The following is a 25,015-nucleotide window of genomic DNA, read 5'->3' as shown; positions in this document are numbered from 1 at the left end:
ACTCTCCCTATACAGTACGTGAGAAACACACAGTGACCAGCTGGTGGCTCCGGAGTGAAGGCTCCCGAGTTTGAATCCGAGTCGGGCCACCCCTGAGCGCGCTTTCCATCCGTGCCGGGTTGAGCGTCGAGCTAGCCACTCGGCCTCGTAAAAAATACAAGGGTCAAGTCAGGAACGTTCATATTGTGACCCAGTTAATCGGAAAGGAGACCAATCCTGACACCACGCGCCAGACGTGAATGCCTGACTGTCTGGTGTGACAAGCTGAAAAAATTTTTTAAGTTTTTAAAAAGTGTCTGAATCCCACTGGGGGATGGACACAATCGTACACACACACACACACTGAGACTAAATCTCACTCACACACACACCTGCATTCTCTTAATCAAATTGTAACACCAAAAATTTCAAAGTAAATAAGCAAAAAGCCAGGTCTGGTCTGCAGGTTGAGATTCTAAGTCGGAGAAAGGCCCACTTTGACGATATCGCAAATGATGTCAAGTGTGGAGTGGGACAGGCTGTTCTCTGGCAAAGGTGTACGAGGAAAATGGGAGGCCTGCAAAAACAACATTTTGAGAGTACAAAGCTTGTCAGAATAAAAGGTTACAATAACAAGTGTAGGGCCCCTTGGCTTTCAAGAGATGTTGAGGCCCTGGTTTAGAGAGAAAAAAAAGGTGCATAACAGGTCTAGGCGAGTAGGAACAAATGAGGTGCTTACGGAGTATAAGTAATACAAGGGAACACTGAAGAAAGAAATGAGGATTGCTAAAAGAAGACATGATGTTGCTCCAGTAGACAAGGGGAAGGAAAATACTAAAGAATTCTACAGAGATTTTAAGAGCAAAAGGATTGCAAGGGTCAAAATTGGTCCTCTGGAAGACCAGAATGGTAATCCATGAGTGGAGCCAAAACAGATGGGAGATCCTAAATGCATCTGTACTCCCTCGGGAGATGGATACAGTGTCTATAAAAGTAAGGCAAAGCAGCGTCAGCCCTGCACAGATTACAGAGGAGATGTTTGCTACCCTGAGGCAAGTAAGTTTGCATAAATCCCCAGGGCCCGACAAGGTGGTCTCTCAGACCCCAGGAGAGGCAAGTGCAGAAATTGCAGACACCTCGCAGAGATATTTAAAATATCCTTAGCAAAAGGAATGCTACCGGAGGTTTGGAGGATAATGAATGTTTTTCCACTGTTTAAATGAGGCTCTAAACATAAACCAGGACATTATAGGCCAGTGAGTCTGACATCAGTTGTGGGAAAGTTATTGGAGAGTATTCTAAGAGACTGGATATACAGTGTAAGTACTTGGATAGACATGGACTGGTTGAGGACAGTCAGGATGACTTTGCGCGTGGTAGGTCAAGTCTAACCAAACTTCATGGAAGTTTGGTGGAAAGAGGATGAAAGCAAGGCACTGGATGTTGTCTACGCAAGGCATTTGACAAGGTCCTTCGTGGCAGGCTGGTAAAGAAGGTTCAGTCACTCAGTATTCAGGATGAAGTAGTAAATTGGATGAAACATTTGTTTTGTGGGAGAAGCCAGAGTTGTAGTGGAGGGTTGCCTCTCTGGCTCGAAACCTGTGACTTGTGTGCCACAGGGATTGGTGTTAGGTCCTTTGTTTGTCATCTACAAGTTTATAACCAGTTTGGACAGGTACATGGATGGTAGGAATATGGAGGACTAAGGTCCCAGAGCAGGTCAATGGTTTAAGTATAGACTAGATGGGCCAAAGGGCCTGTTTCTGTGCTGTACTTCTCTATGACTCTATAACTTGATACAGCCTCATTGCCATGAACTCCCACTACATCCTGCATCTGCTCAGCTCGGGCAACCCGTGACTCAGGATAAAAGTGAGAAGGCACACTGCTAAACTGGATTATGCATTTATTGAACAATATACAAAAACAAGAAGACTAAGAAATAATTTACATATAAGGACACTGAGAAGACAATTAAAGGACACTAAATATATATATATTCTGGCTCCGCGTAAAATGAACACCCATTATAAATAAATGCATCAAAACTCAATAGTAAAATATACTACAGCTTCAACTATGGACACAAGAATGCCTAAAACTATCTCTTTCTTCATGCAGAACCTTTTTGTAATTCATATATTAATTTTTAAACTTTGTGCATAGAATTCTTAAAACTTCACATTTTCCATAAAATTTGTTTCTTTTTTTGTGTTATCCTTCCTGATGCTACTAAACAAATGTACATTTACAGTGATTCTAATTAGATCAGTTGAGTGACTGCCACGGCACGCGCATGGCGGAGGTCAGAGTCTCCGCAGGTTTTGCTTGCTCCGCTTGCTTCCCACGGCTGCCTGCGCCCGTGAGCCGCTGTGGAAACTATGCCGGATGCAAGACTTGGAGCCGTGGAAGGAACTCAGGCACAGGGAGCAGTAGTCGTAGGAACAGAGATCACTGGTGCACACTGCCCGCTCCTGGTGGGGCAGGAACTTGGCGGGAGATGAGCACAGCGGGCACATCTTCAGCACCTCATCCTGCCTCAAGGTCTTCACCACCTGGAGTGGGAAAGGAGAGGGAGAACCAGTCAGCGAGCTAGGCAAAGTGACGAGACAAAGATGATGCTGAGATTAAGGAGACTTTAAAATTTGCTTGTACATTGAGACACGCGGTGAAATGCATTCTCGGACCAACACAGTCCAAGGGTATGCAGAGTGAGGGCAGCCTGAAAGTGTTGCCATCTTTCCAGCACTAACATAGTATGCCCATAACTCTAATTTTACCTCTTTGGAATGTGGGAGGAAACCAGAGCACGAAGAGGAATATGCACGCCTTGCACTAAACCGCTCAGCTACTCAGCTATCACGCACAGTGGCCTCCCCAGAATCAAGGACACTTTCAAAAAGTGATACCTCAAATAAGCAACATTCAGGACTGCCATCACCTAGGACATGCCCTTTTCTCATTGCTACCATCAGGGACAGGGTACAAGAGCCTGAAGTCACATATTCAACATTTTAGGAACAGCTTCTTCCCCACCACCATCAGATTTCTGAACAGAGAATGAATCCTCAGTACTTTTTTTTGTTCCCTTTTTGCACTACTTATTTAATTTCATTTTTATATACATTTCTTACTGTAATTTAGTTTCTGTAATTATATGTTGCAATATACTGCTCCCGCAAACATATAACGTTGGGTTAATATGGTGCCTACATATACCACCAATATTAACCCCAGTTCTGATTCTAAGACAGGACACCTGCCACAACAAACTTTCACCCAACGACAGTAACACTAAAGAGCTCTTCGCCTGAAACGTTGACCATTTAATCCCCTCCATAGATGCAGTCTGACCTGTTGCGTTCCTCCAGCATTTTGTGTGTGTTTCTCTGAATTTCCAGCATCTGCAGAACCTCTTGTTTAACACCAGAGCTAATTATTGACTTCAGGAAGGGAGAAGGGGGATGAATATGCACCAGTCAAAATTGCTGGGGGGTGGGATGGTGGCGGAGAGGGTCAACAGGTTTAAATTCCTAACCCACAACCATCTCAGGTGACCTTTCCTGAGCACAGCACAGACAATCACAAGAAAGGCAGGTCAGCCTCTTTACTTTCTTAGGAGATTTAGCCTGTCACTGAACACTAACAAACTTCTACAGAAATACTGTTTAAAGATCAACTTTGTCACACTTACATGGAAACGTTCAGTGAAATGCGTCGTTTGTGTCAACGACTAACAATGTGAGGAATATAAACTTGACGTCCAGTTACGCAGATGACACACAATTGTACATCATGGTCGAGCCTGATGATGTCTTCCCTGGTTTCAATAAACAAATGGATAAAAAGAAAACCAAAATACATTTGGTTGGTCCCAAAGCCAAAAGGAGATAAACTTTTTGATAAGCTTGAGAACTTGGCTCCCCTTGTAAAATCAGTAGTAACCAGCCTAGGTGTTAACCTTGACTCAGATTTGTATTTTAAATCCCACGTAAAGAAAATACCAGAGCAGCATTTCTGCTCCCATGAAATATTGCAAAGGTATGTCTGTTTCTGTCACATAATGATGCTGTAAAACTGATTCACGCCTCTATATCGAATGGACTTTCTACTGGCCTTCCAAAGCAATCTATTGACAAACTTCATTTTTTTCAGAACGCCACTGAAAGACTTTAACTAAAACTTCTGTTCTGGCTTCTCTGCATTTGTTTTCTGTAACTTTTAGAATTGATTATAACATTCCCTTCCTTGTTTAAGTCAGGAACCAGAATGTATCACAGTGAGATCTGTACACATACCGTGGACAGGGTCAGGACCAGGCAGTGAAGTCTGACAGCTCAACTGGCTCGGCCTGAGCCACATAAAAGCGAACTATCGTGACCATGGTTACTAGCCTAGCAACGGCTTCGTAAAATTCCGGGGTGGAGGCTAGCCTCTATACGTATAAATCAAAAACTTATTATTAAATATACAAGAGAAAAATCTGCAGATGCTTGAAATCCAAGTAACGCACACACACAAAATGCTGGAGGAACTCAGCAGGCCAGGCAGCATCTGTGGAAAAGAGTAAACAGTTGACATTTTGGGCCGAAACCACTCAGCAGGACTCCAGGAAACGTGTCAGTTGCATCGAGGATGTGCTGGGGTCAGCCCACAACCGTCGCCACGCTTCCCATGACAACAGAATTTGTCCACAACTTTCTAACCCTAACCCGTACGTGGGAGGAAACCGGAGCACCCCCGCGGTCATTCGAGGCGGCAACATGGTGTGGAAGAGTGGGCACTCCCTCCGGCAGGCCAGGCTGGGAGTCCAGAGACCAGGAGGCCGCGGACAATCCTTACCTGCTGGTGCCGGATGCTTTTCTGGGAGTCACCTCCAACCTTGGGCTGATGAGCGGGCCGCAACTTCGACACAACACTGTCCCCACTCTGGTGCTGGATGGACATGAGGGCGCTGCGTGATGCTACGTCCTCCCGTTTGGAGGCTTCCAACTAGGAGGAACAACACCAGATCTCAGGAAGGTGAAGCAGCAGGACATTTGGCTTTTCCCTACCCACCACCCCTGCCAGAAACCTTTCCAAAGTTCACCCTCTACACCCTCAGCCCATCCTACATAGTTGCTCGTCACCCATGGAACCCTGGCACGGGTTGAGGACTTCAAGCTCCTCCGTGAGAAAATCTGTCTTGGTTCGAGCAAGTCGTTGTCCTGGACAAGAAATCTCAGCAAGTTTCTACTTTCCCAGGAGGCTGAGCACAGGTCTCCGTTCACCTTTACCAATTGTTAACGATGCACCACAGAAAGCACGGGGGCTAGAAAGTGAGGATGCTTCCAATAGTGGGGGAGTTTATGACCAGAAGACACAGCCTCAGGACAGAGGGACTACCATTTAGAGCAGAGGTAAGGATGAATTTCTTTAGCCAGAGGGTGGCAAATCTGTGGAATGCATTGCCACAGGCAGCTGTGGAGGCCGTTTTACTGGGTGTAGTTAAAGTGGAGTTTGATAGGTTCTTGATTAATCAGGGCATCAAGGGTCACAGCGAAAAGGAAGGAGAACAGGTTTGAAAGGGATAATAGATCAGCCATGACAGAGTGACAAAGCAGACTCGATGGGCTGAATGATCTCATTCTGCTCCCAGCACATTCCAGGCACCCACCACTCTGTCTGTAAAAATAACGCACCTCATACTTTTTTTTTTAAATTACCCCCTCTCTCGTGATAGCACATGCCCTCTAAACCTGGCAGCATCCTGGTGAACCTCATCTGCGCCCTCTCCAAAGCCTCAACATCTTTCCTGTAGTGGGGGTGACCAGAAATGTATGCAGATGTGGCCTCAGTAGTTTTGAAAAGCTGCAACAGAACTTCCTAACCTTTGAACTCAGTGCCTCAACTAATAAAAAGTAAGCATGCCCTAGGCCTTCTTAACCACCCTATCAACCTGTGTAGCCACTTTCAGGGAGCCATGAACTTGCACCCCAAGATCAACACTTTAAGGATCTTGCCCCTAACAGTGTCGTCTTTTCATTTGACCTACCAAAGTGCAGCCCTACACATTTGGCCGGCTTTACCTCCAACTGCCTTTTCCCTGCCCATATCTGCAAATGCTCTATACCCCACTGTGTTTTTTGCCAGTTGTCTACTCCACCAACCTTTGTATCATCTGCAAACTTATTAACTGCCCCATCCACATTTTCATCCAGGTAATCATGTGCATCACAAACAGCGGCGGTCCCTACAGATTCCCACAGAACTCCACTAATTACAGACTTCCAGCTCGATTAAGTCCCTTCCTGACCACTACTTTCTGCTTTCGCTGGGCAAGTCAGTTCTGAATCCAGAAGCAGTTCACCATAGATCCTACACATCTGAATCTTCTCCATGACCTTGTCAAATGCCTTACTAAAATCCATATGGACAACATCCACAGCTCTACCTTCAATAACCCTCATCACCTTGACATACTAGTAGCAATAGAGTATTAAAGTTACAGAGAAAACGCAGTGTCGGCAGACAATAATGTACAAGATCATAACTAGGTAGATTGCGAGGTCGAGAGTCCATTTCATTATATGAGGGAACCGTTCAAGAATCTTATACCAGTTGGGTAGAAGCCTTCCATGAGCCCGGTGGTGCGTGCTTTGAGGCCTTTGTATCTTGTCCCACAGGAGAGGGGATAAGCAATAATGTCCAAGGTGGGTGGGGGCTTTGATTACGATGGCTGTTTTATGAAAATAGTGAGAAATGTAGACAGAATCCATGGAGGGGAGGCTGGAGTCCAGTACCAGAGGGCATGGTTTGAGAATAAGGGGTAGGTCATTTAGGACAGAGTTAAGGAAAAATTTCTCCCAGAGAGTTGTGGGGGTCTGGAATGCACTGCCTCGGAAGGCAGTGGAGGCCAATTCTTTGGATGCTTTCAAGAAGGAGCTAGATAGGTATCTTATGGATAGGGGAATCAAGGGATACGGGGACAAGGCAGGAACTGGGTATTGATAGTAGATGATCAGCCATGATCTCAGAATGGTGGTGCAGGCCCGAAGGGCCGAATGGTCTACTTCTGCACCTATTGTCTATTGTGGTTTCTGAGATGTGTTGAGCTGTGTCCACAACTCCCTGTAGTTCCTTGCTGTCGCACGCAGAGCAGTTGCATGGTGACAACTCGCAGGCTGCCCCCCTGCACAATCCACGGACTCGACTGGTCACTGATGCAAACAACGCAGTTCACTGCACGTTTTGGATGCTGTCGTTTCTGTTGTCTTGTTCTGTTCTGTAGTTGCTGCCGCTTGTGCGGAACGCTGCGGGCTTGGTACGTCGCAAGCACGTTTCACTGTGTGCTTCCATGTACGTCTGATAACAAATCTGAATCTGAAGTTGCGTCCCTCCTCGTGCACCTCCCAAGCACGAGCCACACTCCACCACTGTTGTAGCGCCAGATCCGGGACCTAATGTTCTGCTGATGTTGGTGATGCAACATGTTGCAAAAGATACACTTCACTGCACATAAATAAACCTGAATCGCACATGACAAATAAAGCTAATCGTTTAAAAAAAGCTTCCTCAATCCCCACTTTGATGTGTAAATTAATTGTGAGTAATCTTGATTAATATTGTTTTTATATCAAGAAATATATACCATTGAAAATGGACCAATGGTATGGAAACACCAATGACCTTGAATGGAAAATCCTACAAAAATTAGTGGATATTATAGGAAAGATGTCAACAAAATAGAGTACAGAGGAGATTTACTAGAATGTTACCTGGGTTTCAGCACCTAAGTTACAGAGAAAGTTTGAACAAGTTAGGTCTTTATTCTTTGGAGCGTAGAAGGTTGAGGGGGGGGACTTGATAGAGGTATTTAAAATTATGAAGGGGATACATAGAGTTGACGTGGATAGGCTTTTTCCACTGAGAGTGGGGGAGATTCAAACAAGAGGATATGAGTTGAGAGTTGGGGGCAAAAGTTTAGGGGTAACACGAGGGGGAATTTCTTTACTCAGAGAGTGGTAGCTGTGTGGAACGAGCTTCCAGTAGAAGTGGTAGAGGCGGTTCGGTATTGTCATTTAAAGTAAAATTGGATAGGTGTATGGACAAGAAAGGAATGGAGGGTTATGGGCTGAGTGCAGGTCGGTGGGACTAGGTGGGAGTAAGCGTTCGGCATGGACTAGAAGGGCCGAGATGGCCTGTTTTTGTGCTGTAATTGTTATATGGTTATATGATACGGTCTGGTTCATATACATTATATATGTAGGTTGAGTAAGCATCCTTGTTCCTATAAATCATTATGTGTTATATGTAGAAATACGTGAAGTGCATAAGTCATTACGCCACCAGATGGTATGGGTGTGCAATGCTCAGAGTAAACACAACACTGGATCTGCATTTCAGACTCCCCAGTTATCCTTCAATTAGCTCGATGCTTTGAAGTTACAAAGCATAACACATTTCACCCCTCCTTCTTCATCCCAACTACTCAAGCTTGCCATTTTGGACCACTCCTCCACCCCCAGGGCAAGAGTCGGTAGCAGGTAGACACATGGTGCCTCCTTCAGAGGGAGGGGCCAAGACAGATACATACTTTTTGTAAGCGAGAAGCCTTCTTGAGGGTCTGGTTTGCTCTTCTGTCGCTACGGATGATCCTCTTCCACATCTTGCACACCTTGACGCAGCTGTTGGGAACAAGACAGTCTCAGTCACTCTGTACCCACCGGCTCAGTATATGGACCCAGAGACCAGGGACCAAAATTTGTTTTTAAAATATGGGTAGCAGTTATTGCGACACTATTACAGCTTGGGGCATTGGAATTCAATTCCTGCCAGTAAGGAGTTTGTCTGTTCCCCCTATAAACAGTGTGGGTTTCCTCCGGGTACTCTGGTTTCCTCCCACTGTCTGAAGACGTACTGGTTAGTAGCTGATTGGTCATGGTAAATTGTTTTGTGACTAGGCTGCGGCTGAATCGGTGGGGTTGCTGGACGGTGCAGCTTGTTGTGCCAGAAGGGTCTCTTGCATGCTGTATTTCAAAATAAATGGATTTTAAAATTCCTTGACAGAAGCAAGGGGGTTAAATTAGGGCGGGAAATAAGAAAGCACCACCCTCTGCCTTTGGACACCCCAAACCCACCGCCATCTCTGGAACAACGGCTTTGAATCTGTCAGTCTTTCATAAGGAACTGTAACCAGTCCTACGAGGTGTGGCAACACCCTACTTGAAGCATCGTGCGTGGTTCTGGTCTCCCAGCTATAGCGAGAATGACAGGGGCAACCTAGCATAGTGATTAGCCTAACACCATCACAGCAACAGTGACCTGCGTTCCAATTCCCACTGCGGTCTGAAGTCAGTTTATGCTGTTTTGAGAGCACTTATCTAAGAAAGGATGCGCTGGCATTGGAGGGACTTGAGGAGGTTGACGACAATGATCCCGAGAAAGAAAGGGTTAACGTATGAGGAGCGGTGGATGGCTCTGGGCCCATACTCACTGGGGATTGGGAGAATTAGTGGGTATCTCATTGAAACCTATCGAATATTGAAAGCCCTTGACAGAGTGGACGTGGAGAGGATGTTTGCTGTGGTGGAGTTTAAGACCGAGGACACAGTCTCAGAACAGAGGGACATCCATTGAGAACAGAGGAGGAGGAGGAATTTCTTTAGCCAGAGGGTGGTGAATCTGGAATTATTTCACATGTGGCTGTGGAGGCCAAGTCACTGGGTGTATTTAAAGCAGAGGATGTAGGTTCCTGATTAGTGAGGGTTTCAAAGGTTATGTGGTGGGGGTGGGGAGAGAGACAGGAGAACAGGGTCGAGAGGGATAATACATCAGCCATGATGGAATGGCAGACCAGACAATGGGCCGAATGGCCTCATTCTGCTCCTGTGTCTCATGGTCGTTAAGCCAGAGAGGTTGCAGAAAAGATTCACAAGGACTGGAAGGCATGAGTTAGGAGGAGAGACTGGATTAACTGTCCCCTCCAGCCCCCTGCTCAGAGCTGAGGCCGAGAACTTAGAAACAGAAAACCTACAGCACAATACAGGCCCTTCGGCCCACAAAGCTGTGCCGAACATGTCCTTACCTTAAAAATTACCTAGGATTATCCACAGCCCTCTATTTTTCTAAGCTCCATGTACCTATCCAAGAGGCTCTTAAAAGAACCTATTTCTTCTGTACCTACTTCCAAGCACCCTAGAACCGTGCCTTCTCATGCCAGCTATTTAAGCCCAGGGAAAAAGTCTCTGACTATCCCCAAGATCAATACCTCTCATTATCCTGTACACCACTATCAGGTCACCTCTCAATCCTCCGTCGCTCCAAGGAGAAAAGGCCAAGTTCACTCAACCTATTCTCATAAACCATACTCCCCAATCCCGCCAGTATCCTTGTAAATCTCCTCTGCACCCTTATTGTGATGTATAAAATTATGAGTGCTATAAATAAAGTGGATGGTCACAATCTTTTCCTCAGGGTGAGGGAGTCTAGTTCATCCTGCAGAGAAGAAAATTAAAAGCAATACATTCGTACTAAGATACTGGACATATATTGTCTCACTGATGTTGTCTACTGCAAATCCCTGTTTGAGCAGTAAACACTCGAATAAATGAAATAACAACTTTGTAGTGCTGTGATGATTAACAGCAAGACCGTTACGCTGGAATGAAGGCAGAGAATTATGAGGATATTGCCAGGATCCAAGGGACGGAGTTCTGAAGAGAGGTTGAGAAGGTTCAAATTTTATTCACAGAGCGTAAAACAATGAAGGGTAATCTTTAGCGGTAAAATCACAAGGGGCATAGGGAGGGTAATTTTGTCTTTTCATTCAGGGTCGGAGAATCTGGAACAACAGGCAGCACTGTAGCGTAGCAGTCAGTGTAATTCTATTGCAGTGATAGTTCTAATGTCAGGGTTCAACTCCCACCTCTGTCTGTAAGGAGTTTGTATGTTCTCCCCGTGACCAATATAAGATATACAAGTAGAATCAGGCCATTTGACCCAGAGTCTGCTCCACCATTCCATCATGGCTGATCCAATTTTCCTCTCAGCTCCAGTCTCTTGCCTTCTCCCCATGTCCTTTCATGTCCTGACCAAACAAGAATCTATCAGCCTCTGCCTTAAATACACCCAATGACTTGGCCTCCACGGCTGCCTGTGGCAACAAATTCCACAGATTCACCACTCTCTGGCCAAGACATTTCCTCATTTCCGTTCTAAAAAGATGCCCACTCCACGTCGACTATCAAGGCCTTTTGCCATTCATTAGGTTTCAAAGAGGTTTACTCTGGGAGCTCCAGTTCCCTCCCATGTTCCAAGGAATAGTGTTTGGGATAGTTGGTTGTGGGCTATGCTGGTGCCGGAAGTGTGGCGACTCTTGTGGCTGCTTAGCACAACCCTCGCTGATTTGAGTTGACGCAAACATGTATTTCATTGTATGTTTCAAAGCTCATTCACTCATTATGTGCTGTGTCCTATGCCGTTGACAATCATGGTCTCATGACCGTGATTGTTCTTAGAAAAAACTTTTCTAAGAAAGTGGTTCGCCATTGCCTTCTTTTGGGCAGTGCCTTTACAAGACGGGTGACTCCAGGAATTATCAATACCCTTCAGATTGTTGGCCTGGCATCAGTGGTTGCAATAACCAAGACTTGTGATATGCACCGGCTGCTCATACGACCATCCACCACCTGCTCCCATGGCCCTGATCAAGGGACTAAGCAGGTGCTACACCTTGCCCAAGCGTGATGTCCAGAGGGAGCGTTTTGCACCTCTTTTGGCAGGGATGTACACCAGCACCCGATGTTTCAATGTAAATGTGACAAATAACGCTGATCTTTAATGTCTGGTTAGGTTTAAGTTGTGAGGAAAGAGATTGAATAGGAACGTGAGGGGCAATTTTTTCCACATAGAGGGTGGTCTATATGAGGAGCAGATGCCGGAGGAAGCGGTTGAGGCAGGTACAGTCAAGGCACTTAAAATGTACTTGCACAGGTACAGGGATAAGAAAGATATAGAGGGAAATGGGCAAAGGTACGGAAAAACCAAAGCCCTTGAACAGAAAAGTCTACAGAAAGTAGTGGATACAGCCCAGCATAGGTAAAGACCTCCCCCACCATCTACATGAAACACTGTTGCTGGAAAGCGGCATCCATCATCGGGGACCCCCACCACCCAGGGCATGCTCTCTTCTTGCTGCTGCCATCAGGGGGTCCAGGAACAGTTACTACTCAAGCATTGAGCTTTTGAACCAGAGGGTTAACTTCACTCACCCTAAGACAGAACTCTTCCTACAACCCATGGACTCATGTTCCAGGACTTTTTATCTCATATTCTAGATTTTATTTACATATTTATTATTGTATTTTTTTGCTGTGTCTTTGTATTTACTATGAATGTCCACAAGTAAATGAATCTCAGGTTTGTACATAGTTTGATAATAAAATTACTCTGAACTTTGAAATGCAGGCGCTTGGGACTGGGTCAGGTAGAGTTCCACAGCACAGAAACAGACCCTGACACTCAACCTATTCAAGCTGAACAAGATGCCTTCCTTATCCAAACTCATTTTGCCTGGCCCTGTCCAAATACCTTCTAAACCATGCAACTTGATAGGGTAGTTAGGAAGACATATGATGTAGGACCATAAGACAGAGGAGCAGAATTAGGCCATTTGGCCCAACAAGACTTATTTATTATCCCTCTCGACCCCTTTCTCCGCATTCTCCGCGTAACCTTTGACGCCCTGACTAAACAAGAACCTATCAACTCCCACTCTGAATGCGTTCGGCTTCATTAGTCTAGGGATTGAGTTCAAGAGCTGCAGGGCAATGCTGCAGCTCTATAAAGCCCTGGGTTAGAACACAGTTAGGCACCCCATCACAGGAAGGATGTGGAAGCCTTAGAGAGGGTGTAGAGGAGATTTACCAGGATGCTGTCTGGATTAGAGCACGTTTTCTGAGGATAGGTTGAGCAAGCTAAGGCTCTTCTCTTTAGAGTGAAAGATGCGGAAAAACATTTTCACCCAGAGAGTGGTGGATATGTGGAATGCTCTGCCCCAGAAGGCAGTGGAGGCCAAGTCTCTGGATGCATTCAAGAGAGTTAGATAGAGCTCTTATAGATAGCGGGGTCAAGGGATATGGGGAGAGGGCAGGAACGGGGTACTGATTGTGTATGATCAGCCATGATCACAGTGAATGGTGAAGCTGGCTAGAAGGGCCGAATGGCCTACTCCTGCACTTATTGTCTATTGTGACTTGATAGAGGTGTATAAGATTAAGAGGTAGAGCAGAAATAGCTAATACAAGGGGGCATAAATTTAGGAGTATTTGAAGAAAGTAAAGGAAAAATGTTAGAGATCGGAAACCACAGATTGATGAACATAGGGAACTAGCAGTCTAAATCGTAGTTGAGGTAGTGACACCATTTAAAAGGCACGTGGATAGGTGGATGGATAGAAGTTTATATTAGGGATTCCCAAACATTTTTTTTGTGCCATGGACCAATGCCATTAAGCAAGAGAGTACGGGACAAAGGGCCAGTTTCCCAGCCATCAGGCACTGTGACTTTCAGTCAGTTGTCCTTGGATAAAGTTTCTGCGCTTCCTCGGTCCTGACCAGATGTGCTCCTCACTGCCCAGTGAGGGGGTACAACACGTGGAGGTGAAGGAGGAAAGGTCAGGGGGTTGTCAGGCGGCTAACTTACCTGTACAGATCAGTGGGGGAGAGAAAACGCAGGATTCTTCTCAGGATGCACGGGAAGCCCCTCTCCCACAGTTCGGCCCAGATGTCCACGTGCTCTAGGCCCATCTTCCGGCCGATGAGGCGATCAATAGGGAAGGTCTGGCCGTGAGTGGGGGAGCAGCTGCCAGGATGAAGACCCTTGGCCTGCCTCACGTTTTGGCACACTGCCCTCCCCACCTGCAGGGCGGGCAGCAGGTGCCACTGGCCTGGTCTCACCGCCTTCCTACCGGACTCCTGAGCACCACCCCGGCCCGCAGCCTCCTCCTCGCTTCCCTGACTCTGGTCCCAGTGTCGCCCTGCTCCGAGATCACCCTTGGGCGTCGGGCTGCCGTCCTCCTTGGCGGCCGGGGAGGAGACACTCAGCAGAGAGGAGTAGCCACTGTCCTCGGACAAGGAATCTCTCCCCTGGGCTGGGCTCAGCGGCGTCTGGGCAGCACAACCCGGAGAGCATGTCCCACAGCCACGCTGCAGACAGGCGGAGCAGCACAGGGTTCTGACATCCTTCTGGCACACAGCTACCGAGGCATCACTTCTGTTCTGGAGACGGCTGTCTCCTCCGCTGCTGGGGCAGACCTGGTGGACGACGAGCCACTTGCACTTCATGCCTGAGGGTCCAGCCACCAGGGCGGATACCGTCTACTCCAGCACTGAAAATAAAAGGAAACATCATTCAGACTGGAAACCCAAGAGATTCTGCAGATGCTGGAAACCCAGAGTAACAGATACACAACGCTGGAGGAACTCATCAGCCCCGGACGAAAGGACTCAACCCGACTATTTATTCCTCTCCAAGTATACTATTTGACTTGCTAAGTTCCTCCAACATTTTGTTTGTGTTATTCAGATTGGAATTGGAATATTACTGTCACACGTACCGAGATACAGTGAAAGCTTATCTCTTCTCAGGTGCCTATCGCCTTCCTCGCTCATCAGATCCTTTGGTGATGTGCAGAAGAGCCCTTTACCTTTCCCACCCACCTATCACCTCGCCCAAACTTTTTATTCTGGCATCTCGCCCTTCGTTCCTAGCCCTGAAGAGGACCTCAGCTTGAAACGTCGACTGTTTATTCATTTCCATAGATGCTGCCTAACCTGCTGAGATCCTCCAGCATTTTGTGTGTTACAGTGAAACGCCTATCTTGCATAATATTCCAACAGATCAAATCATTATAAAGTGCATCGAGGTAGGACGTAATAAAAACAATAACAATGTAGAATGAAGTGCAATCATGGTAGACAATAAGGTGCAAGATCATAACAAATTAGATTACAAAGGATAAACGGGATAGATCCCTTACTGCCATTGCTATTACAAGGGGAAAACGTGCTAGGCAAGCTCAAGGGTCTTCAGGTGGATAGGACACCTCCACCAGATGGACTCCATCCCCGAGTCCTGAGAGAGGTTGCTCAAGAGATAATGGATGCATTGGTCATGATCTTTCACCAATCATTTGATTCTGTCATGGTCCCAGAGAACTGGAAAATGGCAAATGTCACCCCACAGTTTTAGGCCAGTTAGCCTAACCTCAGTAATTGGGAAAGTGTTGAAGTCTATTATTTAAGGACGAGGTTTTGAGGTACTTGGAGACAAATGATAAAATAAATCAAAGTCGGCATGGTTTACAAAGAACAAAACAGCACAGTACAGGCCTCTCGACCACAATGTTGCACCGACCCTCAAACTCTGCCTCCCATATAACTTTCCACCTTAAATTCCTCCATATACCTGTTTAGTAGTCTCTTAAATTTCACTAGTGTATCTGCCTCCACCAATGACTCAGGCAGTACATTTCACGCACCAACCACTCTCTGAGTAAAAAAACCTTCCTCTGATATCCCCCTTGAAATTTCCTCCCCTTACCTTAAAGCCATGTCCTCTTGTATTGAGCAGTGGTGCCCTGGGGAAGAGGCACCACTTCACTACGTCAAGCGAAATCTTGTCTGACAAATCTGATACGAGTTCTTCAAGGAAGTAACAAGCAGGGTGGACAAAGGAGAGGCAGTGGATGTCATTTACTTGGATTTACAGAAGGCATTTGATAAGGTGCCACACTTGAGGCTGCTTAACGAGATAAAATCCTATGGCATTACAGGAAAGATACCGGCATGGATAGAGGAATGGCTGACAGGCAGGAGGCAGCGAGTGGGAATAAAGGGGGCCTTTTCTGCTTGGTTGCCAGTGACTAGTGGTGTTCCTCAAGGATCAGTTTGGAACCGCTGCTTTTCACATTGTCAGTGATTTAGATAATGGAATTGATGGTTTTGTGCTGAAGTTTGCGGATGATATGAAGATGGGTGGAGGGGTAGGTAGTGCTGAGGAAGTAATACGATTGCAGCAGGTCTTAAGACTTGGAAGAATGGGCAAAAATGTGGCAGATGGAATACAGTGTTAGGAAATGAAATGTATGATAATGCTTTGGACCTGTACTCACTAGAATTTAGAAGAATGCAGGGGGAGATCTTACTGAGACCTACCGAATGTTGAAAGGACTGTTGAAAGAATGAGAGGGGACTTGATAGAGGTCTACAAGATTATGAGAGGCATAGATAGGGTGCTTAGTCAGCACCTGTTTCCCAGGGCACCAATAGCAAACACCAGAGGGCATATGTACAAAATTAAGGGAGGGAAGTTTAGGGGAGACATCAGGGATAAGTTTTTTTTTGCTTTTTTTTTTAAACACACAGAGAGTTGTGAGTGCCTGGAATGACTTGCCAGGGATGGTGGTGGAGGCTAAAACATTAGGGGTATTTAAGAGCCTCTTGGACAGGCACATGGATGAAAGAAAAATAGAGGGTTATAGGATAGTGTGGGTTTAGTACTTTTTTTTTAAGGATTATATGGGTCGGCACAACATGGAGGGCTGAAGGGCCTGTACTGTGCTGTAGTGTTCTATGGACTAAATAGGTTGGATGTGGAGAGGATGTCTCCTCTGGTGGGGTATCCAGAACTAGAGGGCACAGCCTCAAAACTGAGGGCAACCCTTTAGAACAGAGGTAAGGAGGATTTTTTTTAGCCAGAGAGTAGTAAATCTGTGGAATGCTCTGCCACAGATTGCATTGGAGGTCAAGTCCGTGGGTATATTTAAGACAAGTGTTGTACGTTTCCTGATTGGTCAGGTAATCAAAGGTTATGGCGGATAGGCAGGTGTATGGGGTTGAGTGGGATCTGGGAACAGCCACGATGGAATGGCAGAATAGATTCAACGGGCTGAATAGCCCAATTCTGTTCCTATGTGCTCTGGTTTTATTAGGAGACCAAGAGATTATTTTATTGTAGAAAGGACCTGTTCAAGAGTCTGAGAACATTGGGGTAGAAGCTGTCCTCGAGCCTGATGGTGCATGCTTTCAGGCTTTTGTCTCTTCTGCCTGATAGGGAGAGAAACGTCTGGGGTGGGTGGGGTCTTTGATGATGCTGGCTGCTTTACTGAGGCAGTGAGAAGTGTAGGCAGAGTCCATGGTTGGTTTCTGTGATGTCCTAAGCTGCGTCCACAACTCTTCTGTTTCGAGGTCACGGACGGAGTAGTTGCCGTACCAAGATGTTATTCATCCAGGCAGGATGCTTTCTATGCTGCTTTGATTATAATTGGCAATAGAAGGAAAATGAAGCACCGAAGTGTGAAGAGGAGTGATGCAGGTACAAGCACAATGTTTTAAATTCTTTTATATAGATCCACGGAAAGATGTTGAGCAGGGTTCCCAACCTTTTTGATGTCAATGGACCAAATTCAGACAAATGGACTAGCCTAGGTGGGCATCTGGGAAGGCATGGAAAAAATGGGCAGAAGGGCCATTTCTGTTCTGTGTGACTCACAGGCAAGGGTACAAAAGGTGCAGAATGCAAGGTCAGAGTGCAGCCTCCCTAGACTCTCCAGGGCTGACCCCAAACCAACGCTGGTTAGTAATTTTGCAGATGTCACTAAAATAGGTGGCGTCATTGACAGTAAACATCAGAATTTGGGCACCACAGTAGCGTAGTGGTTAGCGCAATGCTATTATAGCTCAGGGCATTGGAGTTCAGAATTCAGATCCAGCACCCGCTGTACGGAATGTGATGGTTTCTCTGGGCTGTCCAGTTTCCTCCCACTGTCCTAAGTCATACCAGGTAGTTAATGGATCACTGTAAATTGTCCCGTGATTGGGTGATGGTTAAATCAGGGTCATCAAGGGTCACTGGGCAGCACAGTTCAAAGGTGCAGAAGGCTGTATTCCACACTGCATCTCTAAAATTTTTTAAAAAATTAAAAGGCACCTTGATCAGCTGGGAAAGTGGGCCCAGGAATGGCAAATGGAGTTTAATTCAGATTAGTGTGAGGTGTTGGATGTTGGGAAAATGAGGGTAGGACATTTGTAGATTCCCATCCAAGATAATCCTATCTGCCTGGGTTTGTCTCATATACATAAAGTACTTTGCATACATTACAAACTTCCAAGGAACAAAGATACTTTCTAAAGTAGTGAAAAGTTCCTAATTACCAAAAAATTTACTAGATAAAGCAGTAAACAGTAAAAAAAAAAAAGCTAAAACAAATCAATATTGGTGTGACCAGCCCTTGCCTTTAAAACTGCATCAGTTCTCTTAGGTACACTGTTGTGCAGTTTTCTAAGAAAATCAGCTGGTAGGTTGTTCCAAGCATCTTGGAGTTCTTGGAGTGCTGGAGTGCTGCAGTTCTTCTGCAGACTTTGGCTGTCTCACTTGCTTCTGTCTCTCCAGGTGATCCCAAAGAGCCTCAGTGATGTTGAGATCAGGGCTTTGTGGAGACAATACCACCTGAAATCATATATTTAAAAAAATCTAGGCTCCCTACTTTTGCATTGTATTGCAAAATCTTTTTTATCCACATAACTGTCCAAGTTGCTTGAAAAGATGTACCTGCCACACGAGTTCCTCTGGCAGGTCATTTCATATCAACCACCCTCTGTATAAAGGAAGTGCTCGGAGTTCAATTTCATTGCTATTCTGTGCATGGAATGTGTGGGTTTTCCCCGATTTCCTCCCACAGTCCAAAGTGCCTGGTGGGTTAATTAGTCATTGCAGATTGCACTGTGATTAGGTTAGGGTTAATTGGGTTTGTCAGGGGTTGCTGGTGCAGCCTGGCTCGACGGGCCTACCCGCACAGTATCACTAGGTGAAAAGTAATATGTGATGCCTCAGAAAGGTGGCATTATCGCCCACTGCTACCACCAAAAGGAGGCGGTAAAGGGTGTTTCAGGAACAGCTTCCCATCGGCCGGAGTGCTGAATGGATAATGAATCCATGAACATTACCTCGCCACTTTTCCTCTACTCTCCCTTGGCACTACTTACTTAGTTGTATTCAAGGAACGTAGAAATCGACAGCACATTACAGGCCCTTCAGCCCACAATGTTGTGCCGACCGTGTAACCTACTCTAGAAACTGCCTAGAATTTCCCCACCACATAGCCCTCTATTTTTCTAAGCTCCATGTACTTATCTAAGAGTCTCTTAAAAAATCCTATTGTATCCGCCTCTACCACCATCACTGGCAGTGCATTCCACACACCCACCACTCTCTGTGTGGAAAAACTTACCTCTGATATGTACAAACAAGCTGGAACTCAACAGGTCGGGCAGCATCCGTGGAAATGAGCAGTCAACGTTTCGGGCCGAGGCCCTTCGTCAGGACTGGAGGAGGACGGGGCATCCCCACCTTCTTTATAGGGCCCCTGCCCCCTCCCTCTTCGGTCCTGACGAAGAGTCTCGGCCCGAAACTTTGACTGCTCATTTCCACGGATGCTGCCGGACATGCTGAGTTCCTCCAGCTTGTTTGTACGTGTTGATTTGACCACAGCATCTGCAGTGTTCTTTGTGTTTACCTCTGATATCCTCCTTGTACCTACTTCCAGCACCTTAAAACTGTGCCCCCTCGCGTTAGCCATTTCAGCCCTGAGAAAAAGCCTCGAGCTATCCACACGATCAATGCCTCTTGTCATCTTACACACCTCTATCAGGTCACCTCTCATCCACTGTCACTCTAAGGAGAAAAGGCCAAGTTCATTCAACCTATTTTCACAAGGCATGCTCCCCAATCCAGGCAACATCCTTGTAAGTCTCCTCTGCACACTCTCTATAGTTTTCACATCCATCCTGTAGGGAGGTGACCAGAACTGAACACAGTACTCCAAGTGGGGTCTAACTAAGATCTTATATAACTGTACCATTACCCTTCGGCTCTTGAACTCAGTCCCCTGGTTGATGAAGGCCAACACATCATACATCTTCTTAACAACACCAATGACAACCCTCCAGACTATCCACAACACCCCAATTTTTGTGTCACCTGCAAACTTACTAACCCACCCTTCTGCTTCCTCATCCAAGATATTTTTAAAAATTACAAAGAAGGGTCCCAGAACAGATCCCTGCAGAACGCACTGGTCATCAACCTCCATGCTGAATACAAACCATCTACAACTATCCTTTGCCTTCTGTTGGCAAGCCAATTCTGGATCCACAAAGCAAAGTCTCTCCTTGGATCCCATGCCTCCTTACTTTCTGAATGAGTCTTGCCTGAGGAGCCTATTCAAATGCCTTACTGAAATCCATATACACATCAACTGATCTACCTGCATCAATGTGTTTTGTTACATCCTCAAAAGAATCCAATCAGATTCGCAAAGCTTTGCCTGCACTTGACAAAGCTACGCTGACTATCCCTAATCAGGTTATCTCTCTCCAAACGCTCATAGATTCTGCCTCTCAGGATCCTCTCCAACAACTTGCCCACCACTGAAGTAAGACTCACTGGTCTATATTTTCCTGGGTTATCTCTACTCCCTTTCTTGAACAATCATCCGGTACTTCTCCAGTCCCTATTGATGACACAAAGATCATTGCAAGAGGCTCAAAAATCTCCTCCCTCACTTCCCACAGAAGTCTGAGGTATATCTCATCTGGTCCCGGTGACTTATGTAACTTAATGTTTTTCAAAAGCTCCAGAACATCCTCTTTCTTAATGTCTATATACTCAAGCTTTTCAGCCCGCTATGATTCATCCCCACGATTGCCAAGGTCTTCTTCCCTGGTGAATACTGACACAAAGTGTTCATTAAGTACCTCTGCTACCTCCTCTAGCTCCATGCACATGTTTGCACTGTCACTCCTGATCGGTCCTATTCTCACACGGCTCATCCTTTTGCTCTTCACATACTTGTAGAATGCCTTGGGCTTTTCCTCAATCCTGCTCGCCAAGGCCTTCTCATGGCCTCTTCTACCTCTCCTAATTTCACTCGAGCTCCTTCCTGGCACCCTTGTAATTTTCTAGAGCTCTAACAGTACCAGGTTTCCTGAACCTTTTGTAAACTTTTCTTAACTAGATATTCTACGTACTTTGTACACCATGATTCTTTTTCTCTACCATCCTTTCCATGCCTCGATGGAACATACCTATGCAGAACACCATGCAAATGTTCCCTGAACATTTGCCACACTTCTGCTCTGCATTTCCCTGAGGACATCGCTCCCAATTTATGTTCCCCAAGTTCATGCCTAATAGCATATTTCCCCCTACCCCAATTAAATGTTTTCCCAAATTGTCTGCTCCTATTCCTCTCCAGCACTATAGTAAAGGAGACAGAGTTGTGATCACTATTTCCAAATTGCTCTCCCACCGAGAGATCTGACACCTGACCAGGTTCATTTCCCAAAACCAGATCAAGCACAGACTCACCTCTAGTTGGCTTATCTACATATTGAGTCAGGAAACCTTCCTGAATACACCAAACAAACTCCACCCCATCTTAACCCCTAAGGAGATACCAGTCAATATTAGGAAAGTTAAAATCACCCATCACAATAACCCTATTATTATTGCACTGTTTCAGAATTTGCCTTGCTATCTGCTCCTTTACGTCCCTATTACTATAGGGTGTCTATAAAAAACATGAGTTGTGTTATTGCCCCCTTCCCGTTTCTGACTTCCAACTACAATGACTCAGCAGACAATCCCTCCATAACTTCCTCCTTTTCTGCAGCCATGATACTATCCCTGATTAGCAATGTCACTCCCCCGCTGTTTGCCTCCCTCCCTGTCCTTTTTGAAACATTGAAAGCCCGGCACACTCAGCAGCCAATCCTGACCGAGACATCCAAGTCTCTGTAATGGCCAGAACATCATACTGTAGCTCCACATATTGATCCACGCTCCAAGTTTATCCGCCTTGTTTATGATACTCCTTGCATCAAAATAGACACATCTCACACCATCTGGCTCTATCATCTGCTTATCCTTCCTCACAAACTTGCTACAAGTTGCCTCTACCTATGCACCAACCGCCCCATCCACTGCCTCTTCACTTCAGTTCCTATCCCCCAAAGTGAAATATATCAAATCAAATCCAAGATTAATTATCATTCAAACAACGATATATAAATACAGCCAAACAAAACAGCATTCCTAAACGTACAGAGCCCATTCAAACAGCAAGCATGAAAAAGCAATCACACCAAAAACAAAAACACATACATAGCCCAAGTCCCTAAGCAAAATGTCAGTGAGTGTTCCTGAACCTGGTGGTGTGAGTCCCTGGGCTCTGGAATCACCTTCTTTATGGCAGCGGTGAGAAGAGAGCATGACCTGGGCGGTGGGGATCCTCGACAATGAACGCTGCTCTCCTGGGACAATGCTCGGTGTAGATGTGCTCAACGCGAAGGACGGTTTTAGCAGAGATGAACTGGGCCGTACCAATTACCTTTTATAGGATTTTTCACTCAAAGTGACTGGCGTTTCCATACCAGGCTGCGATGCAGCCCGTTCACGTTCTCTCCACCACACATCTATGGAAGCTGGTCAAAATTATAAATGTTGTGCTAAATGTTCACAAACTCCTAAGGAAATAGAGGTGCTGTCACGCATTCTTCCTGACTGCACTTATGTGCCGAGTCCAGAACAAGTCCTCTGAAATGTTAACACCAGGAACTGTTGCTGAGCCCCTCTCCCACTGAGCCCCTGATAGGGCTGGCTCATCAATCTCAGATCTGCTCCTCCTGAAGTCAACCCTTGGTCTTACCAACACCGAGTAAGAAGCACCACTCAATCCATTTCCAATCTCCCTCCTGCACGCCGATTCATCACCACCTGTGCCAGTGGTGACAACAGCAAATTTGAACGTGGCATTGGATCTGTGCTGAGATGAGTGTAAAGCGAGTAGAGCCGGGGGCAAAGCACACAGCCTTGTGGTGCACCTGTGCTGATTGAGATTGTGGTAGAGATACTGTTGCCAATCGGAGCTGACAGAGGTCTGCAAGTGAGAATATCGAGCATCCCATTTGCAGAAGGAGATACCGAAGCCAAGCTTATTGATTAGATTGGAGGGGAAGATGGTATTGAATGCTGAGCTGCGTATGGTAAAGAGCATCTTTGCTGTCCGGAGGTTCCAGGGCTGAGTGAAGGTGCCATGAAATGGCATCTGCTGTTGACCTCTGGGCAAATTGGAGCAGATCCCAAGTCAATGTCAGCACAGAGGACATCTTCAAATGATACTGCCTCTAGAAGATGGTATCTGTCATTAGAGACCCCAAATACCCAGGTCATGCCCTCTTTTCATTGCTACCAGCAGCAGGGAGATACAGGAACCTGAAGACACACACTCAGCATCTTAGGGACAGCTTCTTCCCTTCCACCTTCAGATTTCTATGCACACTATCACATTATTCTTCTTTGACACTATTTATTTTTGTAACATACAATAACTTCTGGGCTGCAGCCACAAAACAACAAATTTCACAACGTATGTGAGTGATAATAAACTTGATTCTGACTTGGTACTTTCAAGATTGTCCTGTACACTTGTGTGAAGGGGAACAAAATAATTGTTACTCTGGAACCAATGCAGCACGGAACAAAACAATTTTAAAAAGAATAGAGTAATTTAAAAAACACAAAAACTATAAAACAGAAGATTCCTTAAAAACATAATGTGTTTGGATGTCCAGCAGGTCAAACAAGTTGTAGCATGGAACTGGGGGGGAGATTTTGATCACAGTGGCACAGAAAGAGCCCTATGGAGGGTGGGGGTGTAATTCTTTAGGAAGAGCCAGTTTGCTGAGGAAGGACGGATTACACAGGAATAACCCAGTGCTTGTGGGGAGGGGTGCACAGAAAGAGACCAGTAATGAGGGGAGAGGGGATTGCACAGAAATAGCCCAGTAATGGGGGGGAGAGGGGATTGCACAGAAAGAGCCCAAAAATGCGGGGAGAGGGGATTGCACAGAAACTCGGCTCTGGTACAGGGGGGATTGTGTAAAAAAGGGCCTGCACTGTGGGGAGGGGAGCCTACACAGAAAAGGACCGGTGCTGTGGAGAGCAGACATTGTACAGCCCGGCGACTGGGGAGAGGGGATTGTTCAGAAAGAGTTTGGCATCTTGTGCGGGGTTGTGGGGGGAGGTGCGAATTGCACAGATAAGGACTGGTGCTGTGGGGAGCTGGGAATTGCACAGGAAGAGTCCAGGCCCAGAAAAGCGCCAACGCTTTCGCGCTTCCCGCCTGCACCCGGCCCCGGTCCTAAACCCACCCTAGTCCGAGCCATCCTAAACCCAGACCGGGAACAGGTCCGGAGGCAGTTTACCCCCTCTCACATCCCCATCCCTCCCCTCCAGACACCGGCTGCTACCCACCTCCCGTACCCGGGTCCCGATCCCGACTCCGACTCCAAGGGTTAAGCGGCGTCAGCAGCCGCAATCACCCACTTGCCTTGTGCCGGGGCTCTAGATATTGGTTGTCGGCCTCTCCTCTCCAGCAGTCTGGGTCTCGGGTCCCTGGTCCCTTCCCGGGTTCGGATCAAGGCTTATCACTTCCCGGGACCTCTCTGTCTCCGTGCTGTCCGGGTTTATCGACCCTTGGATTACTCGGTGCTCCTGCCCCCTGGGGTCTCCCCGCGTTCAGCACCCCCCAATCCCTGGGTCTAGAAACTTGCCCAGCCCTCCCGCCCGACTGTGAAAGGCGCTGAAACTTGGCCGCGCTGTCCTGTTTGAATTTGGTCACCAAACTTAGGATTGGTTGCTGGTTGGTCCAATCAGACGCCTTCTTTGCCCGCCAATCAGATGGTCCAATCAGACGCTTTCTTTGCCCGCCAATCAGATGGTCCAATCAGCCCTTTGTCCGGCTGCTTAAAGGGGCGGCTTCCTGATTAAAACTCCAAACGGAAAGTGCGAGATATCGCAAATCTGTTCCTTTCAGATTTATTTCAAAATTTCATATTGTTTAATTCATTTCCTGAAGGGGAATGATGCCACACAATGAATATTAAAGAGAAGAATTGTACTGACTGCCCTCAAAGTGACACTAGGCCATACTGAC

General features: G+C 46.3%; 1 protein-coding gene across 3 annotated transcripts; it reads right to left on the bottom strand.

Moving 5' to 3' along the window:
- Positions 1–1,868: 1,868 nt before the first annotated feature.
- fbxo5 (F-box protein 5) lies at positions 1,869–24,604 on the bottom strand. Of its 3 annotated transcripts, none has more exons than XM_073050134.1 (5): positions 24,334–24,604; positions 13,663–14,347; positions 8,555–8,645; positions 4,822–4,971; positions 1,869–2,534 (listed from the first exon to the last, which is right to left on the bottom strand). In XM_073050134.1, exons 2-5 carry the CDS (start codon positions 14,301–14,303, stop codon positions 2,286–2,288), a joined length of 1,131 nt encoding a protein of 376 aa, XP_072906235.1. In that variant the 5' UTR covers positions 14,304–14,347; positions 24,334–24,604; the 3' UTR covers positions 1,869–2,285. The 3 variants fall into 3 exon arrangements, with proteins under 3 accessions (XP_072906235.1, XP_072906233.1, XP_072906236.1); XM_073050132.1 differs by having other exon boundaries at positions 24,410–24,604; XM_073050135.1 differs by lacking the exon at positions 4,822–4,971 and having other exon boundaries at positions 24,410–24,604.
- Between the last annotated feature and the right edge of the window lie 411 nt (positions 24,605–25,015).

This window comes from Hemitrygon akajei, chromosome 7 (assembly GCF_048418815.1).
Source record: "Hemitrygon akajei chromosome 7, sHemAka1.3, whole genome shotgun sequence".
Taxonomy (NCBI): Eukaryota; Metazoa; Chordata; class Chondrichthyes; order Myliobatiformes; family Dasyatidae; genus Hemitrygon; species Hemitrygon akajei.
The sequence above is the reverse complement of the archived record's forward strand: the minus strand, read 5'-3'. Positions and strand labels throughout refer to the sequence as shown.